Raw genomic sequence first — 19,801 nt, 5'->3', positions numbered from 1 at the left:
TTAAATTTAACTAAGGTCAATTTTTGCAAATTAGATTTAATTAATTAATTTGTCATGCTTGACCATGATTAAGGGATTAAATTAATTGATTTTTCTTAATTATGGTCATTTATTAAGTAAGTGTCAAGTTATCGTGTATATACACATATATACACGGATATACTTGTGTATACATGTATATCACGTGTATATATATGTATACAGTGGCCCATTTACTTTATCTTTTTTAAAATTCGGCTGAGTCAAGGCCCAAAGGACCAAGACCCGGCCTATTTGACAAAATATATACATAGCCATTCCGGCCATACACGCGTTTTGCCTCATTCTTAACTTAAGGAAGGGTTTCCATTGTGAAACCCTAGCCGCCACTAGGAGACTTCTCTCTCCTCGGTCATGTATGCTTGAAAATGGCAAAGTTTCAGAGTGTGGCAGGTTTGCTCAGTCATGGTATGCCGATTTTGGGCAAAGCATTAATTGTTTTGCCCTCTCTCCACCATATCGCAACCAAACAGGGTATTACCTTCCCCCTTTTCTTTATATTTATGCTTTTATGGTCAAAATAGTACAAATCCCATTGTCTTGACTCGTTTGAAACCCTCAAATCCAATTGGTTCATGAAGAACACGTTGGATTACCTTATTTTGGGTCAAATCTGACCCTTCGCACTTTGTTTCGTTTAGATCCTAGCCGTTAATGCTAGAATTTGGGCGATTTTGTTCCAAAAGTTGATGAAGTCTCAAATCGTTTGAGATTAGGTTTTTTCTCAGATTGGGTTCTATAAATAGAACCCCCAATTCACACATTTTGAGAGAGGGGTATATCGAATATTACACATATTCACCAAAAAACTCGATTTTTCTTATGTTTTGGAAAAATTGCTTTGAAACTTTGAATTTCGGGTTAAGTTAAAATTTAAGTACTTTTTTTGTTTGTTTGTGTGGCTAAGTTGTGAGGTTGAGAAGCAAAAGTGGTCTCCAAAGGTCCATTCTCGATGACGGGCTGCACTTCAAAAAGGTAATTCCCTTTCCTTTTAGTTATATTTTCTATTATTTAGTATTCATGTTTAAAACTGCCTTCATGTGAGTTTATTTTCTACTTTTGTATGGTTAATCTTAGTTTCGTTTTGCTTTAGTATATTCTGTGATTAATTAACTGTTTAATCATGTAGCTTAGATAGATTATATTGTTAGCGTAGATTAGCTGTTTGCTAAATTCTGTTTATATAAAATTAGGTATTTATGGCTAGTGTTAATCCTGTCTATATGCTTTAGTTAGGAGTAAGGGTGCATAGTATCTATTGGTCATGTCTAAATTTAGAATCAGCTTGATAATCATGCCTAAATGCTTGATACGCCTGAGATAAGTTGGTTTCTGTTGATGTGTCAAAGTGTATACTTGTTTAAGATCAGTTAACTTGTAATATGGTAATCCTATATAAAAGTATCTACCTAGTTTATGGTTCATGGAGTCATGACTGTTGATCCTTCCTGTCCTTCAAGCTGTCTAAGTTTCAATTGGTTTATGGTTTTCTAATCATGTTCATGCCCTTAACTAATTATCAAATATTGTTTGGTATGTGTTTGTCTCATACAAGTCTGTTGAATCACGGTTGGTAGTTGATTGAGTTTGGTTTGTGCATTTAACTAAACATTGACTCTAGTTGAGCTTGATTTTACTTAAAAGAGGCCATATACACTTCACTTGATTAATCACAAACCCTCAGCCATTTGACAGCCCTTGCTTGTGTGCTTGCTTAATTGTGCCCTTCTATTCTGAGTGTTTAGTGGACATACTAATTATATTATGAGAACCAGTAGAATATTATGTCCTTAGAATTGGGTCTGTCTAAGAGTAAAAAGTGATATCATATTTTACCTGTTTAAATGCCTGATGAAGCTCTTGTTTGCCTCTACTTATGGTCTGTCTATGCTATTTTTTACTTAAAAACTTGGGGTCTTCAAAAAAAAAAAAAAACTTTTCTTTGAAATACTTACACCCAGTCTACTCATAGTCAAGTCTGTTATACCTGTGTAAATAAAATAAGATTTGTAAATTATCAACAAGAGGTATTCACTTGAATATGAAGGATCATAGGTGTGACTTACCTAGGACCAAGAAAAGGGGATAAGACTTAGAGTTTCTAACCAAACTCAGTCAATTCTCTTTTTATTTTGGTTGCTGGGGTTCCCCTATATGAAACTATATACTATGAAACCCTCAAAAATGAAGAAGAGGATCATTATGCTTAGACTATTCCAATTGGTAGAAGCAGTTTCTTTTTATTTACTTTCTTTTGCAAAACCTAAAGTTTTTTTTTTTTTGTTATCTCAAGAGTGTGGAAATCTGTGTTTATAGACTGTGTGCTTGAAATTTGCTAAGTGGTTATCCTACTAAGCTTGGTGTCCATGAAAGTCAATATGCCTTTTCCTTTTATGTATTGTTTATATATGTGTTGTTATACTAGGTGTATACCAAATATACATGACTTGACTTGTATACACCATAGTGTAGACAAGGAAGTATATTTTGTATACCCTTTGAGTAAATTTTAAGACTTGACATTCATGCTAAGTTTGGGCCAAATATGTCCTCACCTTAGACATTCACTTTGTGGGCTTGCACTACTCTTAACACTGTATAGTTTCAATACTCGATTTATTTCGGCCTAAACCATGATTCTTCCTTTTTGAGCTTTGAGTAAATTATTTGTTCAACTGGAATTTGTTAAGGGTATATATATATTGACTGCGTATGTATATCTGTGTATCCATGTTTGATTCAATGTTCACTTAGTCTTTAAATTTCTTCTTATTCGCAAAATATAGTTTAGATACTTTCTAACCCATTACCTTCTTTTTTCCCCCTTTTATGGCATGGAATTATTTCTTGGGCCGACTACTCGTTGCATAAATCTGTTGGGCTTGAGGCCCAACATCCTTCTCTTGATCGAGTCCGATTGTAGAAAAATAAGGAAAGCTAATATTTTATGGGCTTGGGTAGGCCCACCAGTTAAAATTTTACTTTCTTCCCTTCTCTATTCCATATATACCTGGCATGTATATATTGTACTAAATGTGTAAATAATGAAACTCTTGTGCATGATAGAACTTAGGAGGAGCACATAGTACTTTTAGGTAGTCGCCAAAACTATTTTCAAACTCGGATAATGATCAATTTTTGCGTGAAATCGAAACTTGGTTTGATTTTGGGTTTAAAATTGGTGTAGTACTATGGCTGAGTGTATGATAAAAATGCAGTTTTGGTTAAGTCTAAAACTGGATCAATGCAAAAAGGATTTTAAAATTTTAAGTAACAAGTTTTGGGCTTCAAACCCGAGATGAAAAAATGATAAACGGTTTGACGGGTTCACCTTAAAATGGAGACGAAGCTAGGAGAAGAGTTTGACTTCAAAAATTGGCATTTTTCGTATACCAAAAGAACAATTTTCTGGACTTAAATTTATTTGTAAATGAAAAACTTTGGACAAAAACTAGAATTTTGACTCATGGAACCTCTGAAAAAATGAGACTGTTGTTTGGGACTGGAAGCCCAGAACTTATTGGGCTGAAAAAACAAAGGAATTTATTGGACTGGTTTGAGGTCAAGACGGATTTGGACTTAGAATATGGACTGATTATATGAGCTTCAATGATAAAATTAGACTTAAATAAATACTTGTGCTTTCTTTATATATGTACGTACAAAAATCGGAGATATACTCCATATTTTTCTATATATATGCATAATAAAACTCGTAAGAACTAAACTCATTTTATTAGGACTCGAATGGTAGTGACTTTACTCGGGAGAAATCCCGGGTGTGTCATAATCCGGCAATAAAGTGAGTTGAACACTTTCGTGGATTTTTTAAACCCAAAACCCCCTTTTTAAAGGGGATTTCTTGCCAAATTGTTTCTCGAGTTTATGATACAAATAAATGAATTTTTTTTTTTGTGGAAAACTAAACACTTTTAAGCAAATAAATTCATTTAATCACACATTGAAGCTCGTAGGTCAACCGTATTCTATGAATCTTTAATATTAGGGTGCGTAAAACCTTCCCTAGGGGATCACCTGGACCCTTATCTCGAACTTTAGTACCAAAATATTTCTCTCTTGCTTGAAAAATCTTTTACTCGGTTTTTCTAGTTTTCCTTTAATAAATTAGGTGGCGACTCTAAAATTACTAAAATTCAATTAGAGCACCAGCAACCTCATAGCAGCTTTTATGCCTTAATCCGCGAAAAAATGAACCGTAACATATATAACTTACATGGTGCCTTACAATTATAAAATCCATACTGATCATTCCTTCATTCCTCAACAACATATACATATGTTACTTTAGTCTCCAGGCTTCTGTTTATTTATTAACGAACCACGAAATCTGTGACATTTCCTTTTTATCGATCCACTAAGGTCATGATACAGCTTTGTTGCCTCCAAATAGATCATCTACCCTTACTACATTTAACATAAAGTTGGTTTTGATATCTTAGGAATCTTTCTTGCTGAGATACACTTTTCCCGAATCCTCTTTCGAGTTTTGGTTTAAGAGATATACCATCTCTAGGATACTATGTCTTTACTCAAGTTTTCCCAACATATATCATATTTTTCTATTGCTATTCTTCACTACACTACGCTCACCAGTTGAAGCTCTATAGTGATCTTGGCAAGCTTCTCATATACTTATATCATCTCTGTGGTATATAATTCCATGTCCTTCTGTTACTTTCCAGAATGAATAAATCCATTTCGGTGCTAGGTCCATCCTTATTCATCTTAATGCAATAAAGCTATCTTACACGAACTTACTCCTCATTTAGGTCCATCTTATTTCATTTACTTACAATGCGACTTTAATTCCTTTACATCCTGAGTATTCTATGCCGGAAATTCTCATATCATCTATAAGCTTTGGCTTCCAGATAATCATACACATTTATTCTTTTTCATCGTAGGCTGCTACCATCAAGTACTCGCATTCCTTCAAATAGTTCATTTCCATTTCAATCCTCTTCTATTGTTAACTCCGCATCTTTCCCTCAACAAAGACGTTACTAGATCCCGACCCCAATACCTTTGCCCTTAAGGCTTTCCCTGTACAATACTTTCCCAACCGGTATGTGATGTTGGAACTTCGTATCCATATGACTAGCTCGCGGCGGCTATTTCCCTCAACTTCTTATCTTAGTCCCTTATTTACTTCGAGTGTCATCATACTCAATCCTTCTCTGTTTCTCCAGTACTGAACTTCCTATTACACCCTTATGTTGAAACTTTAAGTAATTCCTTCCTTAAAGTGCTATCTTCCAATCTTTACCTTAATATGCATATTACTGACTGGTCATGTTTATCGTCAAATCGTCCTTATACCTTATCGGTCTGCTGGCGTAATATCCCTTTAAGGTAGTTTCTGATTGCTTTGTTATTATCTTTTCATCTTCTAACGAGGCATACCCCAAATCCTATACCTGTCGTCTTGTCTTCCCTCCTTAAGATGTTAACCTGCTACTCTATATTTGACATTCCATTTAACTCTCCTTTTTATGGCTAGTATTTTCTCCTAGTAATTTCTACGACCAATCATAACCATAATTGTTCGTCTAGTCTATCTGGTTAGTTGCATACACATATAAAAGGTCACATACTCTCATAGATGTACTGGTCTTGGATGGCCTAATATTTCATCGAAGAGATCTTCAAAAAATTTCCTTACCGTCTTCCAGCAATCATCTTTCTTCTATTACTTGTTCACCCACCCAATCACTGTAATGGTATCTAGCACAAGCGTCTCTTCTAAAAAATCTGCCCAAATTGTTAACGTTCCTTCTTTTCTTTGTTACATCAATGCTTATTCTTTTGATAGGTCTCTTTTGGACTAGAAGTTCGTCTCATCAATGAAAGGCATATCTTATATCAACTTGCAACTTCATACTCATTCATTTCCCATCATACAGTTAATTCTTCAAGAATATCTCTCGCTTTCTTCATTAACTATTTGGCCTTGTATTACTAGTTCAATAATCCTGTGATGGTAAAACTTATGGAGGGAAATTTTTCGTACCTTTGTCCTACCTTTGTCTTATACATACTTGCGAAATAACTCATGTTTCATATATCCTTATACTCGTACCTGTATAACATCTTGCAAATATACTTTGTACGATAAGAAAGCCCTCGTCAATATCTAGCTCATTAAGTGACATACATCGTTCTTTTACCTCTGCTAACTAATCATATCCCTTTTTAATATTTGAAACAATAACTATACTTGGCGAAATCTTGGGTTCCGTATCATATCCCTTTGAGACTTTAGACATCATCATCCTTATAATTGATAGTCTTTCCGTTTCTGTAATTCCTGTTTGACCTCTTTCTGCTCGTAAATCATTGGCATTTTCACACTCAAAGATCATATTCAAACACATACGTTTCCTTTCCACGTCTTACCTCGAGGGAAAAATACAACTCCCATCTAATCATATTGATGTCTCATTAATAAAACACTTCTAAGGTTGATAACCACTCACAATATAAATATAGTCTTTTGCTATTACCCAACTGAAAATCCCATCGAACTTCTCTTCTTTTTAAGTCCTATCAGAATACTTCAAAATTTATCTTAACAGAATTACATATAATATATCAATACCATCCTCAAGGGTGTACAAACAATATTACCACAATAATTGTTCCTAACGTCATTGTTCATCCCCTTGTACTATACTATTTTCCCTTACTCACAAGTCATTCATATCTCACTGATTCCTCTTAATACCCATCATTCATAATTCTGTAGATATAGTCTCTTCATCGAACTATGTTCCCCGTACATGCCCTTTCTGATTAATCATACTTTTACCTTATTACCAAAACATATCTTTTTCCACCGTACTATCAACATATTCACAATTTTAACCCATTGTCTAACCACAGATTCCACTCTAGGTTCCTCTTTAATATTACTCCTTTTCTTTTCCCCCGTCATCATTACAATCCTCGAATCACCTGTAGTCCTTTCTGAAAGAGTAGTCATCAAACTATAAGACAACAGAGGTCAAGGTTGAACATTTACACCCTATGACTCAGCTCCATAGCACGATCTACGATACAAAGAAGGCCATCCTAAATGCCCTGCAGCCTCCTATTTATAAGTGTGGCGCTGACGAGGCCAACGTGTATAGATTTTTCTGCTCGTACTCTGTCAAATTATAGTAAAGTTTAAGATATCGTCCCACAGAGATTGGAACCACTTATGCTACAGATTTGTATTATCTTTGTTACTATTTGAGAGAATCAAATTGATGAAAGCTGAGTTTTTGAAATTAAAAACAAATCACTTCCGGAAAAATTATATATAAAAAGAGTTAGGAACTGCTGAATTCACTTGATATATTTTTACGATAAAATCTCAGTTTCTACATGCATTTCTCTAAGGAATAATTGCTTATTGCTAATACAATTATATTTTCACACTAAGAAATAAATAATTAATTAACACTCTGTGAGGTTATGTCAATTAATTGCTTTAAAACTAGTGACGATTAAACTGAAATATTTTCTAGCTTGAATTGTGCTACAGCAATAAAGAGCTCTTGCGATTAGCCTTTAAATCAATAAAATTATTTGAGTCAATCACTCGGTGAGAATTAGGACTGAAAGAAATAAAATAAAGACCATTTAAATCAATAAACTTATTTGAGTCAATCCCTGCATGAGAATTAGGACTGGAAGAAATAAGATAAAGATTTGGAATAATAATACTAAAAATTAGTCTCACTCTCCTATTTTACTCATTGGTTATTATATATTAATTTTGCTCCGCGAGAATTACAAAATTAATATAAGAATAACTTAGAGATAAAATATTTAGACGGAATAATAATGAATTGAAATAATCATTCTAGCACAGTTTGAAATATAAATAAAAAGTTTCAAGCCAAGAACATATAACAACTGAGATAGTATTATGAATATATCAAGCTTCCTCAACTATCCCAACAGAAAGAAATTACTCCATTATGGAGTAAGAAAAACTAAAAAAATAGAAAATGTTATCCTACAAAAAAAAAAAAAAAAAAAAAAAAAAAGAGAAATGGACCAAGACTAATTCTTGTATCTTGCTAAATATTGGATGCCCTTTGTCTTCAGAGTAGCTTGCTACTTATAGAAATGGATGCCTAACGTTTTCTCCATAGATGCATATGTGGATGCCATAGATGCGACTGTGGTGACGGACACGTCTGTGGATGCCATAGATGCGACTGTGGTGACGGACGCGTCTGTGGATGCCATAGATGCGACTGTGGTGACGGACGCGTCTGCGGATGCCATAGATGCGACTGTGGTGACGGACGCGTCTGCGGATGCCATAGTTGCGACTGTGGTGAGGGACGCGTCTGCGGATGTCATAGATGCGACTGTGGTGACAGACGCGTCTGTGGATGCCATAGATGCGACTGTGGTGACGGACGCGTCTGTGGATGCCATAGATGTGGCTGTGGTGACGGACGTGTCTGCGGATGCCATAGATGTGACTGTAAGTTTTCACGGATGTGTCTATAGAGTTGTAGATGCATAATAGTTCTCTTCTTTTCTTTGACAATTTGTTCCTTCTGTTTATTTCTCTTGTAATCTTTTTCCTGCAAGATTTGTTAGAAGATATGCGGGAATATGATAGTATTATTCATGTTTTATTTATAAATCTTATTTTTTATATACAAAATTACATGATTAATTTATATCCATCAAATTCTTCCACACTTGAATTTTTACTCGTCCTCGAGGAAAAGAGTTTATATATATATATATATATATAGGAATATTTTTAGAAATTATTACTAATCCTGTAAAATGAAAATTTAATCAAATAAAATTTATCATATTCAAACTTTATAATTTTTCTATACTTATCCAATCTTTACCTTGTTTTAGCTTTTATTTTTATTCAACAAGAGCTGCATCTTCTTACTTTTTGGAACTTCTCCGAATTGATAAATTTATGAACATTTGCGCTGATTATTCTTCATCTTTTGTCCATAGGCTTGCCCTTTATGTCTATCTCCACTAATGTAGACTAAACACTGATTTTAAAATCTTTTACGTCTTTTTCTAGCTGGTAATGTTGGCTTCAGGCTGGTAGGATAAAGGTTATATTTATAGTGACTTGCTGTTTCCAGCTTTGGAGTACAATATTTCTAAGATCAACCTTTTCAGATACATTTTTTTTTTCTTTATCTTTCATCTTTTCCCTCTTTTTTTTTCTTTATTTTCGAGGTACTTTTCTAATGCTTGTACATAAAATTGTCGCTTTTTTTTTCCAATAATTCTGATTCTTTTTACAAAATGAGCTCCAAACTTATTTTCTGAAAAAGGACTTTTCAAATTATAAGGATGAATTTGTGTAGTTAAATTTGGGCAGTGTGTAGGTTTTGAAAGAAAAAAAATAGGTTATAGTCTTCAAAATGGATGCTAAGGTTTTTTTTTTTTTGGGTGCAATATTTATAAAAGGTTGAGATAAACAAAGAGAGCCTAATTCCATTTTTCAAAAATCAGTGTTGTCTAGAATTTCGCCTTGAAAGACATTCAGACAAAGTTCTAGCATAAAGATTATGAATTCTCCTTGCTTTTGACCATAATGTTTCTCAATCTCAGGATGTCCTACTAAATGTTGAAGATACTTGTTCTTGCCTTCACAAAAATAAACTTACAAACAAGAAAGTTATGTGGTAACTATAGAAAATATATATTTGACATAGGATGATAAAAATTATTTTGGTAAATTACCAATTTACGAAAGGTATAATTATAATAGGGAATTTTTTTTATCTCTATATATATAAGAAAAAATCAAAAATCTTTTTGGCTTTCAAATATACAACTGCAGAAGTAAACTTGAAAGAAACTGCAACCACACACCTCTGTGTGCAATAAGTTCATTTGTTAACTCTGTTAAATTTCAGAGCCTAGCTTGAATATAAACTAGAAAATTACCTGTGCCAATAATGAAAAAACAAAACAGTTGATTAACCAGTCACTCAGGCATGCCAATTACTATGGAGTTACTCTTGTATAAGTGACATTGTTTTTGCAGAGGCCATCATTTTGTATTCTAGTTGTACATTGATATGGATATTAACCAACTCAATTAATCAAGTGCACTTTCACTCCTTACTAGACTTATAAGGTTCCATTGCTTCATCCTCAATGGCTACGGGAAGATAAAAGAAAATTGAAGAAAAAAATACATATATAAAAATATGTAAAAATATGTTCTTCTACCCCCACACTTAAATTGTGTCATGTCCTCATGACACATAAAACAAGAGGGGTAAAGAATCTCCCTTAATTTTTTTTTTCCGCTTTTTTCTGGTTCCTTGTGTAGTTCATTTGGCTAAGAACATCATAAAACATTTTTCTTTTTTTCAAATCTCGTTTTTTGTTGGCCATACCTTGAAGGGAAGATCTCTCATACATGGTGATCCCACATTTAATTTTGCATTCTTTTACCAAATCATTGCATGTATTTTCCTGAAAATCTCCAATAATAAAATCAACAAAGTCATATTGATCTAAAGAAGTTGAAGAATAATAATCAAAGGAATATTCATTAATTTCATTCGTGCTTACGACCTCTTCATTTTCATGTTCTTTCAAATTAGTCAATTTATGTGGATAAGAAAAATGAGGTATGCATTGATCACCAATAGATAATTCAAACTCAATCAAACCTTCATTGTTAGCTATCTCAATTGGATCTAGATTTCCTTTATGAGTTGTAGCATCTTTCTCATAAAGCTCATCTTCTCGAGTTGATCCATCCTCACATGATGTTGTTTCATTTAAGTGTTTATCATCACAACTTAAGGAGATTGCCAAATTTACCAATTGATTTAATTTAGTTGTTAGGCTAGTTATGACTGTATGATTATGTGCATATTTCTCTTCTGTAGAATTATGCACATATTCTTTCAAGCTTTTATTCTCCTCTTGTGATGGTTGGCTTGTCTTATTTTGATTCCGTGCAAAATTTGGGTGTTCATAGCATTCTGAATTGGAATTATACCCATACAAATCATTACATTTGGAAGAACTTGAAACATAACGAGATTGTTCATAAAATGAATTAAAAAAGATAGGATTACCAGATTGGCATTCTGATTAAGGTGACTTCCACCACAATATTCACACATAACAGACCTTTGATTGATTAATTCCTCAATGTCTTTGATTTCCTTTGATGGATGAATTCTTCAATGTCTTTTAGTTTTTTAGAAATACCGTATGAGGTTGTATTACCTATTTGGCATTCAAAGCTTTGGTGGTTGCCTCCACAAAAATCAAATGCGACTGACCTCTGACTTATTTTATCAACTAATTATTCAAGGTCTTTCAATCTCCGAGAACCACCATATGAGAAAGTGTTACCTGCTTGACATTCATGACTGAGGTGATTTTCACCACAATAATCACAAGTAACTGACCTTTGGTTGATTCTAATCGGTAATTTTTCAATGTCTTTTGATTTCTCGAAATCACCATATGAGAACTCATCAAAGAGTTAGCAATCATCTTCATATTCATAAATAACTGATGGGCAATTCAATGTTCGATGGTTCCCACCACAAAGGTTACAAGTGATAATCACTTGACAATGACTTCCGACTATATTTCTACGTGGTTGATTAAGATTCATTTTGAAGGTGCATGCAATGAGTTTTTTTCAGGATTTTTTTTTTCTTCAAGTTTTTCTCCCTAACACTTGATATGTGCTAGAAAAAAAAATGAAGATAGTAAAATAATGATAATATATAGAGTAATAATATAAAAATATAAATATATATATATAATATAATATAATAATAATATGATAATAATAAAAAACTAATATTATAATATCAATATAATATTATAATATTAATATAATAATAATACTTCGAGTTTTAGTCCCCTAGCACTTGTCAAGTACTAGGAAATAAAATACTTGAATGTATAGCAAAAAAAAAAAAAAAAACTCAAAGTAGTAATAAAATAATTAATCTGAAGTAGATGTTTACCAATCCCTGGCAACGGCGCCAAAAATTTGATGAGGCCAATGTGTATAGATTTTTCTACTCGTACTCTGTCAAATTATAGTAAAATTTAAGATATCGTCCCACAGAGATTGGAACCACCTATGCTACAGATTTGTATTATCTTTGTTACTATTTGAGAGAATCAAATTGATGAAAGCTGAGTTTTTGAAATTAAAATTACTTAAATTAAAAACAAATCACTTCCGTAAAAGTTATATATAAAAAGAGTTGGGAACAGCTGAATTCACTTGACATATTTTTACGATAAAATCTCAGTTTCTACATGCATTTCTCTAAGGAATAATTTCTTATTGCTAATACAATTATATTTTCACACTAAGAAATAAATAATTAATTAACACCTTGTGAGGTTATGTCAATTAATTGCTTTAAAACTAGTGACGATTAAACTAAAATATTTTCTTGCTTGAATTGTGCTACAGGAGTAAAGACCTCTTGCGATTAGCCTTTAAATCAATAATATTATTTGAGTCAATCCCTCCTTGAGAAGTAGGACTGAAAGAAATAAAATAAAGACCATTTCAATCAATAAAGTTATTTGAGTCAATCCCTCGGTGAGAATTAGGACTGAAAGAAATAAAATAAAGACCATTTAAATCAATAAATTTATTTGAGTCAATCCCTCCGTGAGAATTAGGACTGGAAAAAGAAGATAAAGATTTGGAATAATAATATTAAAAATTAGTCTCACTCTGCTATTTTACTCATTGGTTATTATATATTAATTTTGCTCTGCGAGAATTACAAAATTAATATAAGAATAACTTAGAGATAAAATATTTAGACGTGATAATAATGAATTGAAATAATCATTCCAGCACAGTTTGAAATATAAATAAAAAGTTTCAAGCCAAGAACATATAAAAACTGAGATAGTATTATGAATATATCAAGTTTCCTCAACTGTTAGACCCCCAAGTTCGGACTTAGACGCATGCGGGCGAGGGAAGTGTCAAGGGCTTGTACATTGCCCCTTGACATGGGCCTATGTGGTTGGTGGAAGAAATGTCCGGGGTTGCATGCCTATGGCATGATGTGCAGCTAAGTCAAGGTGTTTGGGTGTTAGCAAAGCAGCATGACGAATGTCAGTGGCATGGACAGGCGCATGGCACCAGACGGGCATGCGTGCAGGCAATAGGTTGGCACAGGCAGACATGGGCATTAACATGGGCTGGCTGGGGCCAAGGCAGATGGGAAAGGTAAAGGGTTGGCATGGTGTTGGCATGGCATTGGCATGAAGATGGGCGAAAAATATTCTAAGTGTTGGGCGAAGCTATGAGGCGAAAATCAGGCTAAGGCATGCGCGAGGCACATAAGCGAGGCAGGTGCACGGCACATGAGCGAGGAATGCGCGCGACACATGTAGAAGGGCCATGCGCGTGGCACATACGTTGGTTACACAGTGTGCGCGGCATGTGCGATGGTTAAGGTCGGTTTTTGAAGGCTTTGCCCACATGGGAAAAATACTAGGCCTAGAATCTGTATGCCATGATCCAAATGTAACTGCTGGCACATGCCATGCACGCCCCTCCCCTTGTACATGCTTGTAACTGCCCTGACAGGTTTGTAAAGTAGACAGAATTTGGCTAAGGCATTATTTAGTTTTGTAAGCCTCCAAATTCGTGAGTCCTTTTGTATATCTGAGAGATAATAAAAAGGTTTGACATTGCCTGTAAACATTGTGTGTTCCTTTCATTGTGTTTGACCCGAAATTAAATCTAAGTGTCAAAAGTGAGTGTGTGTACGAAGGCTAAAGTTGGCTGTGACGCTAACTGCCGAGCAGTGGCGACGCTGAAAAAAATCACCCCTGTTTCAACTGGTATCAGAGCATGGCTACGTTCGTGGCACGATGGCTGGCGAAAGTAGTACGTACAATGAACTGAGGGATAGAGTGGTTGCCTTAGAGGCGCTGGTGGGAATGGCTGAAAACGCTGATGATGTGACGTCTATAATCAGTCGCATTCATGGCTTGAACACGGAACTCGCTCAGTTTCGTGAGATTATGACAATAAGAACAACGGGATATGATGAATTTCGTGAAGAAGCCTTGGTTCAGATTTAGGATCTGAAAAAGGCAAACGAAACTCTGAACTTGGAAGTGGTAGTGCTGCGGAGGGCAATGGCTGGTTCTAACGCAGGCCATGAGGCAGAACGTTCCAAGGTGAAGATCCCTGAACCTAAAGCCTTTACTGGTTCAAGATCTGCAAAGGAATTGGAAAATTTTCTGTGGGATATGGAACAGTACTTCACAACTGCTCGTTGATAAGTTGGTATTTTACCAACTTATTTCTTCTTTAATCTTAGATTGTTGCTATGTTTTGATTAAAAAAATAGTGCATTTAATGTTGTTTACTTCCATTTTATAGGTTTATGTGATTTAGAAGTGATCGGAAGAAACCAAGCGAAAATAAAGTCAAAAAGAGGCCAAATTGGACAAAAACTGCACAGTTTTGCAAAACTGTCAAAAGTGGACAGTTTTGCAAACACGGGACAGATTTGCAAAAAGGGGCAGAACTGCAAAAACGAAAATCTGGGGCATATTTTGTCATTTTTTGGACTTGGAAAAATGGGGGAAACATAAAAGGAAGACTTGGGGGAAAATTTTATCATCTTTGGCATAACACATAAACTTGGAGGCTAGGGTTTCATCACCAACACCATTGGAGGAGAAGATTGAAAGCACTTTAATGAGATATTTCTTAATCCTTTCTTCAATTCCTTGTTTTGTGTTGAATATTTATGTGTGTAGTATTTCATTTCAATATTTGAACCTTGTTTATGGAAGTATACATTGTTTAAGTTTGGATTGAATCTCTTGTTTTGCTTATGTGTTGAATGATTTTATTCCTAATGAAGTGGGTTATTGTTTCTTTAATTAATCTCATTTTGAATGATTCTTAAGGGAGTAGCTAACCCTAAGACTTGCCCATTTATTTCGATTTAAATTCGGAAGAGGAAAACTCGGAATTGGGAAAGATTAATTAACAAGAATTTGGGGTGTTAACCCTCATCTAATGGAAATCGACCTAGGGATAGGCGACACCACTTGTAGCCATATTCGGGTGTTCTTAATGCTCCTAATTGCTTTAGGGATATTAAATTAGGTAGTCTAGCTAGTCTTCGGAAGAAGCTAATTTAGAGTCATTATCCGAGGCTAAGTAATATAAACTCACCATTATTTGTAAATCATGAAGTACATTGGATCGTTACTTGAGCGTAGTTTCCCTTGTATCCATGCTTGTGGCCATTGATCATTTTACTTGCTTTCTAGGTTAGTTTATATTTTTGCATTAGTTATACTTTTCTCCAAAAACTAAAATATTATCTACTGTTTGGCATAGCTATTATTGGTGATAATTCCTACTTTTCCTAATCGCCTATATATTGTTCTCTGTGGGATTCGACCCCGACTCATAGTTGGGTAAATTATATTCGCATACGACCGTGCTCATTCTAATTAATAGGGTGGATTTGAACGTTATCAAAAATGGCGCCGTTGCCGGGGAACAATTTGGCGTATTTGGGTTAGTTTAGGATTTAAGCTAACTTGCTTTGGTCCAAACTTTCTTTGCTTTATTTTATCTTTAAAAAAAAAAAAACTGACCAGTTTGTGCTAAACTGCACAGTTTCTGCAGAACTGTCCAGTTTTTGCAAAACTGTCCAGTTTTTGCAAAACTGTCCAGTTTTTGCTTCTGCAAAACTGTCCAGTTTCTGAAGAACTGTCCGGTTTTTGCAGAACTGTCCAGTTTTTGCTTCTGCAGAACTGTCCAGTTTTTGCTTCTGCAAAACTGTCCAGTTTCTGCTTCTGCAGAACTGTCCAAAAAAAAAAATGGCATCATATAATGAAAATTGGTTGGATGGTAGTTGTTCATACTTTGATGACCCTTTTCCCTATTGTGGAGGACCCCACTCTTGGCAAAATTGTTTAAAGTCTCTCGGGGGAGGATTGTGCGCACAATCTCGAACCCATGAGTGGAGCATATGTGATAGATGTGGTGGTCAAAATGACCATTGGGCTAATTGTGCTTATGTGTCCTTCCCTTCCCCGAACCCCCACTATGACGATTCTACTTTTTGTTGTGACAATGATAGGGAAATGGAAGTGGAAGAAGTTGAGAATGGACAAAATGGAGAGTTCAAGCTCAAGATGGAATGCCTACTTAAAGGAGGAAATGAAAAGCAAAAAGCCTTGGAGGAATACTTGGAAACTAGTCTCCAAAATGGCTTGATGAATGAATACAAAAACCTTCCGTGGGCATTTGAACAAAATCAAGAAGAATTCTCAAATGCTCAATATGAGGAGAGAATGCCCATGTTGGAGGCCAATCGTGAAAAGGAGGAATCAAGAATTGAAAATCCTCCAAACGAATCCATTTTCATTAGAGATGCCAAAGAAGAAAAGAAATTGGAGTCAACCGTTGTCTTGAGAAAAATGATGGAAGTTGACTCTAGTTTGGGGGAAAATGAGAATGTCAAAATCCGGAAAAATTTGCAAATTGGGAGGTTGAAGTCTCACTCCAAGCATTTTTCAACATTGGATTTGTATGGTGATATGGGAATTGAGCCACATACATCCATGTTGGATGGTGAAGAAGAAAGACAAGTGTCTTACATCTTGCAATTCGAAAGAGTAAGAAGGCAAAATGACATTCCTCATTTAAAAGCCAAGAAGTGCAAAATGAAGAAATTAACGTTTGGCTTGTTCATCTACTTACCACCGCCCCATGAGCGTCATCATGATCTTGATTCAAAGTTGGAGCGCAAATTCATATCTTCCAAATGGAAGGAAAAGTGGTAAAGGTAACCGTCGTGCCGCGACATTAACTTAAGCGCTTGGTGGGAGGCAACTCATCGTTTTAAAATTTTTAAATCATTTTTTAAATTTGATTTTTTGGAATGGTTTTGCTTATGGTTTTTGACTAATCTGCAAAGTTTCAAAAAATTTGGAGTTGTTTTGAGCAGGTCGGATTTCCGGACAGCCCCAAACCAGTAGCTGCTGAAAATTGCAGAAACTGTCCAGTTTCTGAAAAACTGTCCTATGTTGTCATTGTGCAGTGAGGACACTGCAATGTTTTTAGTTGGGGGTGGCATGTGGTAGCACGTTATATTTTGGTTATGCTTGATTGTGTGGCCTTGCCGGGCTTGTTTTACGACTGTTGGTGTGGCTGTGGATAAACGTTACAAATAGAACTTGCTCAAATTTCTAAAAATTTCGTTCTTTTGGCATGTTATAGATTAGTCACTTTTATTATTTTATTTCTGTTCTTAGTTAGGTAGTTTAGGAGTAAAAATGGTGTTGGGATGTGATTTTTTGCCCCTTGGCTAATTTTTGGCTTGCTTGGTACCAACTTATTTAAACCTTGGCATGTGAATTCTTGATTTTTGAAAAAGAAAAATGATTGAAGTAAGGTTTCTTGTTGTGACCTTTAGATTCAATTTTTGGCTCTTACTTTCACTAATTAGTCTCTTTAGGCTATGCGTGACTTTTTGAGTTCAATTGGTTCTTGGATACATATTTCACTTGAGTTTGCATGTGCCATGTGTAGTGAGGTTTTGTGAGTTCTTTTGCATTACTTGTGGTCTAGAACTTGCCCGGAATGTGTTTCAAGGCGAAATCCTAGACTACACTTGGTTTAAAAAATGATGTTAGGCCTTCCTTGGACCGTTTTTGCCCCTTAAATATCCTACCCTTGCATGTTTTCCCTAGTTAACCCCTTTTGAGCCTTTAACCTTTTCTTTGAAAACCATGTTACAAGCTTTACCTTGTTCTTCATTGATCCATCTTTTGGTACTCTACCTCCTTAAGTGCGTTGAAAGTGCAAACATAGGCTAAAAGCCTAAGTTTGGGGGTGATGGTTGGAAAAGTTGTTATGAGGGAGTTACTTTAAAGGTGAAAAGGTGAAAGAATTTTTTTTTTGAAAACTTCCTTGTTATTTTGAAAAATAAAAAAAAAAGAAAAATAAAGGAAGAATAAAGAGTTGTGATTAATGGGAAGACTAAGTTGTGAAATGAAAAAATGAAGAAAGGGGTGGAAAAGTTTCAAAGGAAGTGTGCGTTGAATGTTGAAAATTGTAGTGCTTAGGGAGGTTTTGAGTCACTTTTACCCAAATTGTGTCCTACCTTAACCAAAAGCCTAAATTACAACCCTTTAAGTCCTAATTGATTTTGAACCAAGAGTGTCAACATTAGTGGAGAAATACATGAAGGGAAAGCTTATGGTACTACTTGTGTGCATTTGAACATCTTTGTGAGAGAGAGAGAGTTAATTCTTTCTATTTGATATCTCATTTGAATTACATTTTCTAAGTGTGGGATTCTCTCTTGAGTGTGAGGGCACATGAGAATTTAAATTGTGAATTTGTTCCATTTTTCAATTGAGAGGAATGAACAAAAGAAAGTTGTTTTGTGATAATGAGGCAAATTTTGAAGCTTTAGTGTCATGACGTGATTGCTACTTTGATTAACTTGGTGTTTGAGCACTTGAAATGAAAATGAAGTTTTTTTTTTAGAAGAAGTTGGTGATTCATATGTTTTGGATTAATTGTTGGTACCAATCAAAGTCATATGTTTGTGCTTAAAGTAGACCTTTTTGACTTGGTATGATGTTGATGCACTTTTGAATGGAGTCCTTTGAAGGAAATTATAATTTGATTTGCTTGAGGACAAGCAATAGTTTAAGTTTGGGGGTTTGATAAGTTGGTATTTTACCAACTTATTTCTTCTTTAATCTTAGATTGTTGCTATGTTTTGATTAAAAAAATAGTGCATTTAATGTTGTTTACTTCCATTTTATAGGTTTATGTGATTTAGAAGTGATCGGAAGAAACCAAGCGAAAATAAAGTCAAAAAGAGGCCAAATTGGACAAAAACTGCACAGTTTTGCAAAAAGGGACAGATTTGCAAAAAACGGGCAGAACTGCAAAAACGAAAATCTGGGGCATATTTTGTCATTTTTTGGACTTGGAAAAATGGGGGAAACATAAAAGGAAGACTTGGGGGAAAACATTATCATCTTTGGCATAACATATAAACTTGGAGGCTAGGGTTTCATCACCAACACCATTAGAGGAGAAGATTGGAAGCACTTTAATGAGATATTTCTTAATCCTTTCTTCAATTCCTTGTTTTGTATTGAATATTTATGTGTGTAGTATTTCATTTCAATATTTGAACCTTGTTTATGGAAGTATACATTGTTTAAGTTTGGATTGAATCTCTTGTTTTGCTTATGTGTTGAATGATTTTATTTCTAATGAAGTGGGTTATTGTTTCTTTAATTAATCTCATTTTGAATGATTCTTAAGGGAGTAGCTAACCCTAAGACTTGCCCATTTATTTCGATTTAAACTCGGAAGAGGCAAACTCGGAATTGGGAAAGATTAATTAACAAGAATTTGGGGCGTTAACCCTCATCTAATGGAAATCGACCTAGTGATAGGCGACACCACTTGTAGCCATATTCGGGTGTTCTTAATGCTCCTAATTGCTTTAGGGATATTAAATTAGGTAGTCTAGTTAGTCTTCGGAAGAAGCTAATTTAGAGTCATTATCCGAGGCTAAGTAATATAAACTCACCATTATTTGTAAATCATGAATTACATTGGATCGTTACTTGAGCGTAGTTTCCCTTGTATCCATGCTTGTGGCCATTGATCATTTTACTTGCTTTCTAGGTTAGTTTATATTTTTGCATTAGTTAT

The 19,801-nt window shown here is 34.7% G+C and overlaps 1 protein-coding gene across 2 annotated transcripts; it reads left to right on the top strand.

Moving 5' to 3' along the window:
* Positions 1-316: 316 nt before the first annotated feature.
* LOC132616800 (uncharacterized) lies at positions 317-19,382 on the top strand. 2 transcript variants are annotated; one of them, XM_060331464.1, is made up of 4 exons: positions 317-513; positions 947-1,014; positions 14,468-16,901; positions 18,897-19,382. In XM_060331464.1, exon 3 carries the CDS (start codon positions 15,931-15,933, stop codon positions 16,897-16,899), a length of 969 nt encoding a protein of 322 aa, XP_060187447.1. In that variant the 5' UTR covers positions 317-513; positions 947-1,014; positions 14,468-15,930; the 3' UTR covers positions 16,900-16,901; positions 18,897-19,382. The 2 variants fall into 2 exon arrangements, with proteins under 2 accessions (XP_060187447.1, XP_060187448.1); XM_060331465.1 differs by lacking the exons at positions 14,468-16,901; positions 18,897-19,382 and adding an exon at positions 5,873-6,147.
* Positions 19,383-19,801: the final 419 nt, after the last annotated feature.

Source organism: Lycium barbarum, chromosome 11, assembly GCF_019175385.1.
Source record: "Lycium barbarum isolate Lr01 chromosome 11, ASM1917538v2, whole genome shotgun sequence".
Classification (NCBI taxonomy): Eukaryota; Viridiplantae; Streptophyta; class Magnoliopsida; order Solanales; family Solanaceae; genus Lycium; species Lycium barbarum.
The sequence above is the reverse complement of the archived record's forward strand: the minus strand, read 5'-3'. Positions and strand labels throughout refer to the sequence as shown.